The sequence below is a fragment of the Symphalangus syndactylus genome, chromosome 3, assembly GCF_028878055.3.
Source record: "Symphalangus syndactylus isolate Jambi chromosome 3, NHGRI_mSymSyn1-v2.1_pri, whole genome shotgun sequence".
NCBI lineage: Eukaryota > Metazoa > Chordata > Mammalia > Primates > Hylobatidae > Symphalangus > Symphalangus syndactylus.
The window spans coordinates 32,315,715-32,332,019 of record NC_072425.2 but is presented as its reverse complement, the minus strand read 5'-3'; the positions used below and the strand labels follow the sequence as shown (position 1 = coordinate 32,332,019).

The following is a 16,305-nucleotide window of genomic DNA, read 5'->3' as shown; positions in this document are numbered from 1 at the left end:
CCCTCAGTTTGCATATTTGCAGACCTTTTCTGGGTTATCTTCTGTAGCAATGATCTATTTGTCTATTTCTTACGAATACTAACTTACAAATAGTAATTTACAATTTAAATTATAGTGGTGTTATGATACTTTTTTTTTTTTTTTTAGGGCAAGTCCTCCCAATTATATTTGAAATTGCCTTCCTTTTCTTACATATTTACTTTCTTAAACTTTTGAAACACCCTAACAAGTAACAACAGAAAAAGGAGGGATTTTAATTAGAATTACATTTACTTAAAGATTACTTGAAGAAATTAAATATCTTTATAATATTGAGTCTTCCCATCTAGGTTCATGGTATAACTCTTCATTTATTAGGTTTGCATATACATTTGTAAAGGAATTTTTAAGGATTTTTAAATGTTTTCTGATTGAATTATACAATACTTATTGAAGTACTTATTATACTTACTGAAGTATAGCTTGATTAATTTTTGTGAAGCTAATATATTGCTGTAACCACCACCTGGAGGGAGACATAGAATATTACCCGAACCCCAGGAGCTTCCCTCATGTGCCCTCCCTTACCTCCCTAAAGTAATCACTGACTTCACCATAGAGTCATTTTATCTGTTTTTTAATTACATAAATGGACCCTTTCAATATACTCTTCTGTGTCTGGCTTCTTTTGCTTAACATTATGTTTGTGGCATTCTTCCATGCTTTTGCATACAGTTCACTCCAGTAGTCCATTCCTTGTCACTATTGTATAATAATTCATTGTATAGATATTTTATAATTTTATATGCATACCATTGTTTATGGGGTCCTAGGGTTATTTCCAGTTTGAGGCCATTTATTATTTGTTGTACTATTATGCTTTTATGAACACTCATACATTCATGATACGTACATGTTTCTGTTGGGTGTATATTTAGGTGTAGGATTACTGAGTCATGGAATTGGTGTGTGTTCAACTTTAGTAGATACTGTCTATATTAGTGTCCAAAGTGGTTGCACAAATTGACGCTTGTACCAACTTAGCAAGAGTGTTCCTGTTGCTCCATATCTTCACTATCACTTGATATTTGCAGATTTCGTTTTCCATTTTAGACATTTTGGTGAGTGTATTTTAATTTATGTTTCCTGGAATATTAATATTTCTATGCAAGGCCCATTCATATTTTGTCCTTTTTTTTTTTTTTTTTTTTTCAGATGGAGTTTTGCTGTTGTTGCCCAAGCTGGAGTGCAGTGGCGCAATCTTGGCTCCCTGCAACCTCCGCCTCCTGGGTTCAAGCAATTCTCCTGCCTCAGCCTCCCGAGTAGCTGGGATTACAGGCGCACACCACCATGCCCAGCTAATTTTTTTGTATTTTTAGTAGAGACGGGGTTTCACCATGTTAGCCAGGCTGGTCTTGAACTCCTGACCTCAGGTGATCCGCCAGCCTTGGCCTCCCAAAGTGCTGGAATTATAGGCATGAGCCACCGCGCCTGGCCGTTTTGTCCATTTTTAATTGGACTGTCTCCCTTCTAAATGATTTTTTTCCTTTTTAAAAAACTTTTAAGTTCAAGGGTACATGGGCAGGTTTGTTACATAGGTAAACTTGTGTCATGGGGGTTTGTCCTTCTAAATGATTTTTCAGGTGAATGTACTACAACATCTTCTGCCACTGTATGGCTTGCCTTTTCACCTCTTAATGCTGCATTGTGATAAATGTCTGTTTTTCATTTTAGTGGAATTCTATTTATCCACCTTTTACTTTTGGGGTAGTGATTTTGATCAATCTTTTACTTTAGGTGTAGTGATTTTGATGTCCTATTTAAAAATGTGTGATTATCCCATGGTCATAAAACTGGTCTCCTATGTTTCCTTCCTTCCTTTATTGTTTTATCAGTCACATTTAAGTCATGATCCATTTGGAATTGTTTTTTTGTTTATGATGTGAGGTAGGGATTCTGTTTTCTCATAGTGTGTTGAAGATGTTTGTGTTTGTGAGCTCAGTTGGCCTATAATTTTGTTTTATTGTATTTTTCTTGGCTTATTTTTATATAAAAGTTATGCAGTCCTATAAAAGAAGTGAGTGTTCCCTCTTTTTCTGTTCACTAGCAGAGTTTGGCAGTTGGAAGAATTTACTAGTGAAACCCATCTGAACCTGAAGTTTTATTTTGAGATTCTTTATTGTGCGTGCGTGTGTGTGTGTGTGTGTGTGTGTGTATATATATATATATATATATATATATTTTTTTTTTTTTTTTTTTTGAGACAGGGTCTGGCTTTGTCACTGAGGCTGGAGTGCAGTGGTGCAATCTCGGTTCACTACAACCTCTGCCTCCCAGGCTCAAGCCATCCTCTCACCTCAGCTTCCCAAGTAGCTGAGACCAGAGGTGCATGCCACCACACCTGCCTAATTTTTTTGTATGTTTGGTAGAGACGGAGCTTTGCCACTGGTCTGAACCTCCTGAGCTCAAGTTATCCGCCCGCCTCAGCCTCCCAAACTGTTGGGATTACAGACCTGAGCCACTGCATCTGGCCTCCATTTCTGTAATGGGTATAAGACTATTCAAACTTTGTTTCTTATTCAGTTTTGGTGAGTTGTGGCTTTTCTAGGTATTTGTCCATTTTATCCAAATTTTCAAATTGATTGACATAATCAAGTTGTTCATAGTATCTTTTTACTGTCTTTTTACTATTTGTAGGATCTATAGTGATAATTAACATGTTTTTCATTTCTGGTGCAAAAATTTGTGCCTTCTCTCTTTTTCTTGCTAGTTTATTAGTCTTTTCAAATCCATCTCTTACATTACTTTTTATTATAAATTTCTTTCCCATTTTATTGATTTATGTTCTTAATTGTAGTGTTTCCTTCCTTCTACTTTTTTGGATAGGTTTATTGTTCTTAGAAATTTCTTGGTACAGTTGATACTCAACTTTTCTTCTTTTGTAGTCTATGCACTAAATGTTATTATTTTCTCTTTAGGCAATAACTGCATCCCACAACTTTGACATGTATTGTCATTATCATTCAGTTGGAAATATTTTCTAATTCTCACTGATTTTTTTTCTTTTACCAGAAAGAATTATTTTATGTATACTATACATATATATATTTTTGTATTATACTAAATAATATACTTATTATTTAGAAGTATATAATTGCTTGTCAAATTATTTTCTTGTAATTGATTTCCATTTTATTCTACTTATATTAGAGATCATATTCTGAATTATTTAATCCTTTGAAATGTTGAGACTTGCTTTATGTCCCAGCATTTCTGTGTTGGTAAAGGTGACATACGTGCTTGAAGAAATGGGTATTCTGAAGTTGTGTGTGTCATTCTTTAATGTATCAGTTAAGTCCAGTTTGATATTTGCATTGTTAACATCTATATCTATACTATTGTTTTGCTCCCTGTTTTGTCAGTTGTGGGAAAAGATGTGTTAAAATCTCTTAATCATAGATTTGCCTATTTCTCTTTAATTCTTTCAATTTTTGCTTTCTATATTTCTATAGGTGTTGTTATCAGATCCATACAAAAATCTAGGATTGTTATATATACCTTCCTGTTGAATTTTAAAACCTCCCTCTTTATTTCTAGTAATACTTCTTGTCTTAGTCTGTTTTATCTGTTAGTATATAGGTATACCAGCTTTCATTTGCTTATTGTTCCTATGGTATAACTTTTTTCAACCTTTTGCTTTGAATCTTTATGTTCTATTTGTTCTTATATGTAAGGTGTATTTTTTCCCCCAGGAGAATATAGCTGAATATTGTTCCTTTGCCCAGCCTGACAACATTTATCTTTTAATTGGAATATCTATAATAATGGCTATGTTTATGTTTAGATCTATCATCTTACTTTTTTTGGTCCCATCTATTCTTTATGCCTTGTTTTTGATTAAGCAAGTCTTTTTTATCCCATTTTCCTCCTCTGTCAACTTATAAGTTATACATTATTTTATTCTTCTTATACTGTTACCATACAGATGTAAACATGCACTCTTTTGCATTATTAAGATCTACTTTAATTTTGTGTTTTCATCATTTTTTGGACAATGCAAGAACTTTTCAAAACTAGCTTCAGTTACCCTCATTTGTATTATTATAATATTAATTCTATATATATTTAAAACCCCACAAGACGTCACTAGTATTGTTTTAAACAGCTTATTCATTGAGAATCACCTACATATTCACACTTTCCAGTATTCTTCATTCTTTTCTCATCAACTTGCTGCCATCTTTTTTCCTTTTGCCTGAACATCTGCCTTTATTTTTTAGCACTTGACTGCTAACAATGAATTTGCTCATTATTTTGTGTGACTGCAGCTGCATTTTACCTTTATTTTTTATTTTTATTTTATTTTTTTAGATGGAGTTTCACTCTTTTGCCCAGGCTGGAGTCCAATGGCGCGATCTTGGCTCACTGCAACCTCCTCCAGTTTCAAGCGATTCTCCTGCCTCAGCCTCCTGAGTAACTGGGATTACAGGTGACCGCGACCATGCCCAGCTAATTTTTGTATTTTTAGTAGAGATGGGTTTTCACCATGTTGTCCAGGCTGGTCTCGAGCTCTAAACCTCGTGATCCGCCCACCTCGGCCTCCCAAAGTGCTGGGATTACAGGCGTGAGCCACTGCGCCTGGCCTTACCTTTATTTTTGAAGGATGCTTTGCTTAGTATAAATTTTAGACTTGTAGTAATTTTATTTTAGCATACTAAAGATATCATCTGTTTTCTGGCTTCCATCATTTCAGTTGAAAAATCAGTCAGTCTGGTGTTGTGCTGTATAAGGTAATTTGTCCTCTTTTTCCAGTTTCTTTTTAAACTTTCTCTTATGCTGGGCCAGGCGCCGGTGGCTCACGCCTGTAATCCCAACACTTTGGGAGGCCGAGGTGGGTGGATCACCTGAGGTCAGAAGTTCAAGACCAGCCTGGCCAACATGGCAAAACCCCGTCTCTAATAAAAATACAAAAATTAGCCGGGTGTGGTGCTGCTGCCTGTGATTCCAGCTACTTGGGAGGCTGAGGCAGGAGAATTGCTTGAACCCAAGAGGCAGAGGTTGCAGTGAGCAGAGATCGTGCCACTGCACTCCAGCCTGGGCAACAGCGAGAGACTCCATCTCAAAAAAATAAATAAATAAATAATAAAATTTTCTCTTAATGTGGTGTTATGTGGGAAGTTGAAAAAAAAATAAAAAAGGCTGGGCACAGTGGATCACACCTATAATGTCAGGATTTTGATAGGCTGAGGCAGGCAAATCGGTTGAAGCCAGAAATTGAGACCTCCCTGGGCAATATAGTGAGACCCGTGTCACTACAAAAAATGTAAAAATTAGCCAGGTATCGTGGTGCATGCGGGTAGTCCTAGCTACTCAGGAAGCTGAGGCAGGAAGATCTCTTGAACCCAGGAGCACGAGGTTGCTGTGTGTGATAGTACAACTGCACTCCAGCCTGGGTGACAGAGTGAGATCCTATCTCTAAAAAAGAAAAGAAAAAAAAAGAAAATTTTCTCTTTGACTTAGATTGTCAGCATTGTTATTCTATGTGCCTACATTTAGTTTTCCTTGTATTTATTTTGCTTGGTTAGGAAAGCTTCTGGAATCTGTAGACTGAGGTATTTTATTTCGGAAAATTCTCACCCAATATTTTTAAAATATTGCTACTTCCTCATTCTCTCTTCTCTTTCTGGGACTCTTAATTACAAGTGTGTTAGACATTTCACTATGTCCCATATGTCTATTTTGCTATTTTCTCTATATTCTTTTCTGTGTTTTCTATATTCTTTCCTCTCTCTACTTCAATTTGTTTTCTATTGACCTTTCAGTTCACAAATCATCTGTTATATGTGTTACACCTGCTTGTTACCCATCTATTGAATTCTCAATTCATTATTGCCTTTATAATAATTTTTAAAGTTTGAAACAATCTTAAACTCCAAAAAGTTGCAAGTGTATTACAGAGAACATTTTTTCTCAACCAATTTTGAAATTAGGTTGCCAGCCTGATGTAGCATCACCTGCAAGTGATTTCCTGTGATTTTTTTACAAATAAGGACATTTTCCTGGATAACCATAATATAATCATTAAAATTAGGAAATTAACCCTGATGCATTCTTTCCCTCTAAACGTCTATTCCTATTGGAGTTTTGCCAGTTGCCCTAACAGTGTCTTTTATTGGAAAAGGCTCTAATCAGAATCATGCATTGCATTTAGTTATATCCTGTTCCTCAGTCTTTCTTCAACTTTCCTTGCCTACTCAGACTGCAACACCCAACTGTGCTCTGCCACCCACATACACACAGATGCCATCCTTATAAGTTCAACCTATAATGCCCTGCACTGGGCCATCCTCCCAACCAGAGACACCTTCCTCACTCCATTCAACCTTTAACATTTCATCCTAGGACACCCTCCTACATGGAAGCCTTCTTCATGCTGCTTAGGCTATGACACCTTATGCCAGGTCACCCCCATGCATAGAAGGCCTACTCACCCCAGTCAGGCCTTGACTTTTCACACAGGGCCTCTCCCCATGCCTCCCCCTGCTGCATGGATGCCCTTCTTAACCTGCTCAGATTATGGCACCACTTACCAGGCTGCTCCTCCATGGATACTTTCTTCTCTTGACTTAAGCCCTGTAACTGCTTGCCAGATTGCCCCCATAATGTAAGATATTTCTCACCCTAGTGAAGTTCCAACACACCTCACTGGACAATTCTCCTATGCAGATGCCCTCCATGCCCTTACTGGAGGCCACTGCATCTCCTTCAGTACACACATACTGTGGTATAAATGTCTTACCTCATCCTGCCTTACCAACAACTTTAAAAGTGCAGGAAAAAAAGGGAAGAAGAGGAAGAAGAAGAGAAAAAGGAAAGAATTCTAGAATTTTTGTTTTGTTAATAGATTCCAATGCTCTAGTAAAATTCTTTGTCTTTTCATTATTTTCTTTAACATATTCAAATTATTTTTGTGTCCGAGAACTTGAATAATCCATATTATCTGTAGGCCTATTTGTATTGCCTGATCTTTCTCTTAGTTTTCATTCATTTGGTCTTGTTTTATGGTGTGCCTGTTAACTTGTTACTGAATGCTGATCATTGTGTATGAAAACTTTTGAAGATGTTATCTTCCTCAAGAAAAGATTTAAATTTCTGCTAGCCAGCACGTAAGGTGGGTGGATCACTTTAATGCAGTCAAGACTGATCTATTTCCAGTTTCTGTAACTCTTACAGTCAAGCTCTTCCTGGATTTCAAATGAAAGCTGGATTGTCCAAGGCATCTCTCCTCTTTGGAAGGCCCCCACTTGAATTACTATTTTTGACCCCTCAGTGCCATGCAATTGCCTCTTTGTGATTTCTTTTGCTTGGCCTCTCTGTATCGTTTCTCCATATGTAGCTTAGGATCAGCAATTTCTGGAAGGAAAATTATATGCAGAGTGTTGACTCATTTTTCTGTGGTTTCCTTCCTGCAGGATCTCAGTCTCTCAAGTGTTGGCTGGCTGCTTGGTAGCCCTGCACTTGAATATTCATGTACCTGTTCCATTGAGATTGCTGTAGACTTCAGGCTGCTGCTTTCTGTTTGGGTTCTATGTCCTGCACTGCAGCTCCGCAAATGCCTTAAGAGAAAAACATGGTGACCAGAGCAGGAATCACCTCTATGCATTTCCCTTCTTTCTGTAATTTTTGCTTCTTGAGTTCTGGTTCCTTTGATTGTGTTCCAGTGAATTTTATCAAGGTTGATTCTCAGCAGGAAGAAGAGTATAATACCAGCGATTTCATCATAGTCCTAAGTGGAAGTCTTCCACGTGCATGAATTTTTCTATACATCATGCTTTATTTCTTCATTCTTTATTTCTTTTGTTAACCTGTTCTAACTTTTGCTAGATAGATTGCAGGTGTTGGATTTTTGGTTCAAGATTTTATTCCATTATGCTTCATTTATTTCACAATTCTTTAAAAAAAAAACCTTCAATGAGATATATTTTACATACAATATACAGTCCTTTAACAATTGCATTCCGCTTTATTGCCACATTACTGAATGTTAAAAATAAATGTTTGCTCCTTGCTATGTCTTGTACCCTGTATCTTCCCCTTTGTTCTATCCATTTTTCATTTTGCTGGCAAATATCTGTAACTAATTTTTTTAAAGATAGGGTGGGTGCTTGGATGCTACTTCTTTCATGATTGAAAATATCTTTATTTTGCCCTAGCATTTGAATGTTGCTTTAGGTAGGTAATAAATTTCTTCATTTACAGTCTTTTTCCATCACAACTCTGAGGAGACTATGTCTTTTTTTTTTTTAACAATTTGGTATTGTAAATGAGAAATCTGATTCTTCTCACTATGTTGACAGCTCTAGTGCCTCTTGGTGGCTTTTTTTTTTTTTTTTTTCTGCCTACCAGAAAAGACTGTAGAGTTTTTTCTTTGTTCTTAGACTTTGGAAATTTCACCAAGATATGTTTACATGTATGTCTTCTTTCAGTATTTCTGTTTGACAGTTCATGAACCTTCATATCCTAAAGTTTCAAATCTTTCTTTGATTAATAGAACTTCTTACATTATTTGTTTCATCCTTATATGTTTTTCCTTTGAATTCTTAAGATAGATATTCAGTCTCCTGGATCTGTCTTTCGTATCTCTTCACCCTCATAACTTCTTATGTCTTTGCCTGCCCTGTAGGGAAGAGTCCTGCTAGATCACTAATTTGCCTTTAGCCATGTTCATTCTAGTACTCAGCTCATCTATTGTTTTTAAAATATATTTTTTCAATCATCTTAAATTTCCAGGATCTTTCTTGTTTTCCTATTTTTCCTTTTCCAGTAAAGACTGTTCTTATTTTAAGGATGTTATCCTCTCAAATCTCTAACAATATATTTGTAATTTCTAATTTTTTGTCTTTGGTTTTCCGGATTAAGTCTCCTTTCAGGGGGACAAGTAGGGAATGTGAAATTAGCTTCTGTGCTTGCGTAGCTTGGTGACTGTCATGCTACTGGTTTTCCCCATTGCCAAGCGATGCTTATGTACTCACATTTTAAAATTCAGGTCTAGATTGATCATTAATGGTAATTGATAGGGATCTCCTTAGCTATTGCTAAAGGCTCCTGTCTGATAACACTTGGATCCAGCTCATTTCTGCAGGCCATGGTTGAGCACAGGGTTCTGCAAGTGGACTTCAAGCAGCTATGATAAGTGGCTGAAGAAGTGTTCATGAATAGGTTTCCCTTCAGGGTGCCTGAGCTGGCAACAAGCTGGGAAACTGGAACTGTCCCAGTGATAGACACTAGGAAGGTGTTATTTGAGAGATGGCAGCGTTCAGGGATTTCTTTGCTTTTCTTAGCTGCTTTGCTTTTTCCCTTGTCCGTGTCCAGTGGGACTACCCAGAGTTACCTGAGGCAGTGCTCCCTTTCTTTTCTCTGGCCCCTCAGGGTGGCTTCCACAGCAAATATCCCTCACTTCGCGCAGCTGTACTTGCCAACACTTGTGCTGGCGGTAGATGATGTAAGGGCATCTGCACCCTACACTACCAGTATCTCATAGTCCCTTCCTTCTCTCACGCCCAGCTCCTCCTCACCTTAAGCTCGGGGTTTGTCCTGTCCTGTGGCAGAAAAAATCATTCACATCTTCATTTAGTAGTTCCCTCTTTTTCCTGTATTCAGTTATAAGTTACTACCTTTGTTTGTTTCTTCACCAATATAGTCTTTTAAAAATATCCTCAGCAGCATAACACAACTCCTACCTCCAAAATTTTGAAAGCAGTTTATTAAGTAAATGAAATTTAATCCATAAATATAATCATGAATGAACCATATATGTCATTTAATCATTTTCACATAATTTCTGTTCCATTATGTAAGCAGACAAGTATTCTTTGTTTCACTGTGTACTGGGATTTAGGTTTCCTTTTTCAATGTATAGTCTCTGTCCTGTGATTTTAAGAAAATTTTTAAAAAGAAATTATTTAGCTGTTTAATGTGATAATTAACTTAATCATGTTTGAAACAATATTGGTCATCTAAACAAAGCAGACTTAGTTATTCTTATTGAAGGTTCTTCTGAGTACATTTGGGGGACCAAGGTATTTTTTCATAAGCACAAGCTAGTATCTAAATTGCATTCTTTACTGAGAATTTTATCCTTATAGGACCTGATTCCTTCACTGTAGTGACTCAAGCATGGAGTCAGAGACCCAGGTTCAAATCCTGGCTCTTCCACTTACTAACTCCATAATTTAAACAGCCCAGTGCCTGGCACAGAGAGGGTACCTTGGTAAATATTGGATGAATGAATATATGAAGTTACTTACATGTATAAGGCTGAGTTTCCTTACCTTGAAAACAGGAATAACAAAGGGCTTGCTTATGGATTATAGACAATTTATGTAAAACTTCTTGGCATATAGTAGGCATTCAATTAGTGCTAGGTATAACAATAATAAATTTTATACAAGAGTCCTTTTATTAATATCAAGCAAGTCCCGCAAGTAATAGGAGTTATCCAGGTTGATGGAGTGGTGAGAGGAGTCTACCTACAAGACACAGTTGCTTCAGATGGTTTCCAGCATTTTTTCTTCCTCTCTTGCTGTAAACATTTGTTAAAGCAGAGTATGTTCAACAGTTCTGGGCAGGATCAAGATTGAAAGAGCAAAGATGTAGTCCTAAGGGGCATGCAAACCAATTGAAGAGACCTTCTGGACATAACGAGAACACACTCCTAAAAAATAGTAAAGCAAATGTGAGGCATAGACTGAAGAAGAGAATAAGGGAGTTGGGTGAGTGTGAGGAAAGGTTATGTAAAAGTAGATTTCGAATTGAAAAAAAAAGAGGATATTTTGAGTGGCACAAAGACTGTGAAGGCTGGGCGCAGTGGCTTACACCTGTAATCACGGCACTTTGGGAGGTGGAGGTGGGCAGATCACCTGGGGTCAGGAGTTCGAGACCAGCCTGGCCAACATGACGAAAACCCGTTTCTACTAAAAATACAAAAATTAGCCGGGTGTAGTGGTGGGCACCTGGAGTTGCAACTACTTGGGAGGCTGAGGCAGGAGAATCGCATGAACCTGGAAGGTGGAGGTTGCAGTGAGCCAAGATCACGCCACTGCACTCCAGTCTAGGCAACAGAGGGAGACTCCATCTCAAAAAAAAAAAAAAAAAAAAACGTGAAGATTGCTCAGGCAGTGCATGGGGAAGGTGTAGTGTGGGTGTCCTGGTGCAGACAGATCCTGGGGATGGTAGGAGACTGGTAGTTTGGTATAAAGGAGATGCTCAGAGGGAGCAGTGAAAGGTGAGGTGAGGGAGGTAAAGTGAACCCAATTTGCAGTTCAGCTTGGTCATTGCATTTAATTTTTCACTTTGCTGTTTCCCACAGCCCTAGCCCATTAGCACCTTGTTTGAATACGTTCATCAATAGTCCAGAGAGGGTGAGAACTATTAGATGAAGTGTTTTTACTTTGAGATGCTCTACCTTGACTTAGAATTTGAACAGATTAAGCCTGGTTTTTGCAGATCACAGGGTCTTAAGAAAAGCCAACTAAGGTTTATGAGCTAGTTATCCCTTTGGCAACCAACACTTAAAGTGGACATGTTGAGACCTGTCTTTATCTGAAGTAATTATGGCAAGTTAAACCATGTTCCCTTTCGTCTGAGGAGATGTGAGCCCCTCTGAAATATTCCTCCCTCCTTCCTATAATTTTTCTCTCACTTGACCTTCCCTTCTGATTCAAAGCTAGTTGATGGGTTGTGGAATCAGGATTTAAACCCCTCTATGAGTTTTGCAAACAAAACTTAAAAAAAAAAAATGCTAACACAGGCCGGGTGCAGTGGCTCGTGCCCATAATCCCAGCCCTTTGGGAGGCTGACGTGGATCACCTGAGGTCAGGAGCTTGAGACCACTCTGGCCAACATGGTGAAACCCCGTCTACTAAAAATACAAAAATTAGCCAGACGTGATGGCAGGTGTCTATAATCCCGGCTATTCGGGAGACTGAGGCAGCAGAATTGCTTGAACCCAGGAGGTGGAGGTTGCAGTGAGCCGAGATCCTGCCATTGCACTCCAGCCTGGGCGATAAGCGCAAAACTTCGTCTCAAAAAAAAAAAAAAAATGCTAACACCACTGCACACAACACATATGAAAAAGTAAATTACAAATAAATGATAGGTCTTCAAGTGCTAAGGGTATATAATTTTTTATTTGCTTTCTCTTCATTTCCTTTTGATTGTTGTTGTTAATAGAAATGCTATTTTTTCAGTGAAAATTTTAGATAGAACAGTCTTTGATTTTCAGCATTTATTTTTATACTTCTATTATTGGAATGCCTGCATTAGTACATAAGCTAGTATATATGGCAAAATTGTTGGGATTAAATGCAAGCTTACTGCATTGATTCCATGCTATAAGTATTGTTCCCTACTTATTCTAATATATATAGATAGATATAGATATACATATACTTTAATAGACATTTCATGTTTTAAAGTGTTGTCTTTTAGAGTTTTATGTTATCATCCCAAGATGTAATTCTCTAAAGAAGGGAATGACAAATTATTTTAATGCTTTTATTGTTTTTATTTCTAGCTTATTCCACTAAGCTCAACAAATTTCCTGTATTTAATATTAATGATGACTTGAATGATCTGTGTACCAGTGCAGTAAGCCCAAATACTACCAAAGCCACGCGGTACGCCTTGAATGTGTGGCGATATTGGTGCATGACCAACGGGCTCAAAGACCACACAGACATCACCAAGGTAAGGGACTCTTGAGTTTACTTCTTTCAGCCAACTTCACTGAGCTTCCAAATGCCAGGCACTGTGCTAAGCATTGTAGGGAACACAGAACGGTGGCTTTCTGCCTGGGGAAACTTTGGAAGAACATAAAATAGAAAAAATCCACACACAAAGCAGAATTTAACAAGTGTTTTATGAATTTATAGATTGGAAATGCCTGAAAAGTTCAGATGGGTAAATTAATTTCAGTTTGGTAAAACTGGAGAGAGAATCGATATTTAAGTGGTTTTTTTTTTTTTTTTTAGGAAAGGATTTCAGTAGAATTAGATGAGGACAGGAGCCTTCTAGGCTGAGTGATGTGAGGAAGAATAAAATTTGGGGAGACAGACTCACTTGCCTACAGCAGAGGCATCATATCTTGGTATCATGGACAATAAAACCAGATTCTGATAACCCTTAAGTGCCAGGCTAAAATCTTGTGAACACTGGAAAATCACTGAAATATCTTGTTTTGTTTTTGCTAGGGAGAGACTGTATTTGAAAGGATTATTGCAGGGGCAGAGAAAGGGACTATTGTAGTAGGGAAAACACTCTGACCATAAAATCTGCAAGCATCCTAAGGATTAGACAAAAGGGAAACCACTAAAGTTGTTTGAGAGAGAAAAAATGTAATGAAAGTGGTATTTTAGGGAAAGAATTGGAAGTGATGAGCAAAAAGTTAATTAATGTCCTTGGTCCTCCATTTCCCCATTTGTAAAATGAGCTCTTAAATTTCTTCCAACTTGAAAGCCAGGGGTACTAGCACACATCTGTAACAGTCCCAGTTACTTAGGAGGCTAAGGCAGGAGGATTGCATGAGCCCAAGAGTTCAGGGCTACAGTGTGCTACAACCATGACTGTAAATAGCTACTGTACTCCAGCCTGGGCAACATAGCAAGACCCTGCCTCTAAAAAACGAACAAGAAAACTGAAAAACTCATCCACCTTGAAATGCTTGAGGTTTGTAAATCAAAGGAAAAAATCTTGGACATGAGGAGATAGAACATAAAGGTATTGTATTTTGATTTGACTGCATTGAGTCTAAATCAGATGCACAGATGGAAATGGCCCACAAAGAGTTAGGAATGTGGGACTTAAAACATGGTGGAACTGTTAAAGCCGGAAGTATACATTGAAAAGTCTTGCAAATAGAGGTCATAGTTGAAGCTCAAGGGCAAGTGAGATCTCCAGGTTTGAGTGATGTACTTAGGGAATCAACAACAGATGAAATAGGACAGGAAACCCAGATTTCTACTTCTGGCACCATGGTACACTACATAGTGTGAGGGGCCTTTCTACTGTACTTGAAGACAGGGAAACATCCATGGGACCAAAAAAAAAAAAAAAAAAGTGCAACGGAAGCAGTGACCAGTAAGCACATATGAAAGGCAGGGTCCTCTCTGAGAGCATATGTTGATAACATTATTTAAAAAAGGGAAGATGAGCTGATGAATCCTTGATGAAAAAGAGGACCTGAAAGGGTCCTAAAGTGGTTCTAGGTAAGTAGTATACCCTGGCTCCTGGCAAAGTCATATGACAATACTCTTTTAAGAGGAACATCCAAAATATAGGTGCTCAGGTTTTTTTTGCAGATTCAGAGCAACTACATTTGTGCTCATTAAAAAAACAAACAAAAAGAAAACCAGCTGATGAAGGAAATAAATCACAATGCATGAGGATGAATAAAAACAACAAACAACAGATTTAGACACGAAGGCCTTTAGATAGATTATAGACTATATATGAAATTTTATAAAAATAAAAACATATAGAAATAAGCAACAATATACTAATCACAGTAATCTAGCAGATTTAAAAACAAATTGAAATTTCCATCTCTAGCCAGAATTACCCTCCTAGAAAACCAGACACAACATATGAAATAAGTCTTCTTAGACAGAATGGGCTGCACAGAATGTGATCCCTAAGGCACAGGAAACAAGTGAGAGGAGCGCTGTCATCTCAGGATTTCTGCCTGGAGGCAATTTCTGAACTGCAATGAAGGGAGGGTAATCTGTTCAGAGCTTGGCGATCTCACTGATTTGAGGGGAGGCAGAGATCACAGTTTAGAAAGGCTGAGGATACAAGTTCACTAGAAAGAAATTTCATTGTTTATTGAGAAAAAAATGACAAAATTCAGAATCCAGCATTGTAAATTTCACAATTTCTAGTATCCAATCAAATATTACTAGACATGGGAACATGTGACTCATACATGGGAGAAAAATCAGTTAAGTCTTTCACTTCAGCCAGTTTGGAGAGCCAGATTTACCCTTATTCTTGAACAACCATAAAACAGATGAAAGATATAAAACAATGTTTTTCAAGGCACCGTATAATAGGCTAAGGACAGTGACCTCTGAGAGACAGCAAGCAAGGTAATACCTGTGACTCCTCCAGCTTGCTGCCTTGAGAGAATTAATAGTAGGTTTGTGGTACAGGGAGGAAGAATCCAGTCAGAGCCCAGCAGACTTGCTGAGTTAAGGAAATGGAGCTGAGAGTCCAGAGAGACCCACATGGCTAAAGTTGTCATGACAGAGCACTCAAAACTAGAGAGCTGCACAGCGAGATAAGGTAAGAGATCTGAAGATAATCTCCCTCAAATACTCAGCTGAATACTGATCGACATATGTGTGTGAGGAAGCTATCTGAGGCTGACAAAGAACTGCCTGAAGAGATTAGAGGGAACAGTACTTGGCACTCACACAGAATTGGAAACTGTACCTGTTCCCACCAGCCAAACTGGAAAAACCTCAGGATTCATGCGGTACTCAGAAGGAACTTGAATCAGGTGTGGGGAATAATTAGCCCTAGACAGAGCACTGCTCTAATCCCACCCAGGAAATCTTGAAAATGCTTTGATCCAAAATGAGGATCTCACAAAGATCCAAAAGGATCAAAGCGTTTCCAAGTAACTTAATCATATCCCAGAACAAAGTTTCAGAATATGTGTAGTAATGTAACAATATCTAGAAAACAAGAAATAAAATTCACAATGTCTAGCATCTAAACAAAAATTATCAGACATGCAACAAACCAAGAAAATACATCCCTTAAAGGATGAATCCATCAAAACCAGGCCAGAACTAACTAGATTATATAACTAGAAGACAAGGACATTAAAACAGTTATTGTAGCTATATTTGATAGGTTCAAAAATTTAAGGCCAGGCGCGGTGGCTCACGCTTGTAATCCCAGCACTTTGGGAGGCTGAGGCGGGCGGACCACGAGGTCAGGAGATCGAGACCACGGTGAAACCCCATCTCTACTAAAAAATACAAAAAAATTAGCCAGGCGTGGTGGTGGGCGCCTGTAGTCCCAGGTACTCGGAGAGGCTGAGGCAGGAGAATGGCGTGAACCCGGGAGGTGGAGCTTGCAGTGAGACGAGATTGCGCCACTGCACTCCAGCCTGGGCGACAGAGTGAGACTCCATCTCAAAAAAAAAAAAAAAAAAAATTTGGCCGGGCGCGGTGGCTCACGCTTGTAATCCCAGCACTTTGGGAGGCCGAGGCGGGCGGATCACGAGGTCAGGAGATCGAGACCATGGTGAAACCCTGTCTC

At 38.1% G+C, this 16,305-nt stretch overlaps 1 protein-coding gene across 6 annotated transcripts in view; it reads left to right on the top strand.

Annotated features, from left to right (window-relative positions):
- Nucleotides 1-16,305, top strand: part of KIAA1958 (KIAA1958 ortholog) — a 184,777-nt gene that overhangs the window by 145,565 nt on the left and 22,907 nt on the right. For all 6 annotated transcript variants that reach the window (XM_055271458.2, XM_055271460.2, XM_055271459.2 and 3 more), the window contains one exon: nucleotides 12,554-12,726. In XM_055271458.2, the coding sequence (XP_055127433.1) occupies nucleotides 12,554-12,726 (173 nt within the window). The remainder of the gene's footprint in view (nucleotides 1-12,553; nucleotides 12,727-16,305) is intronic.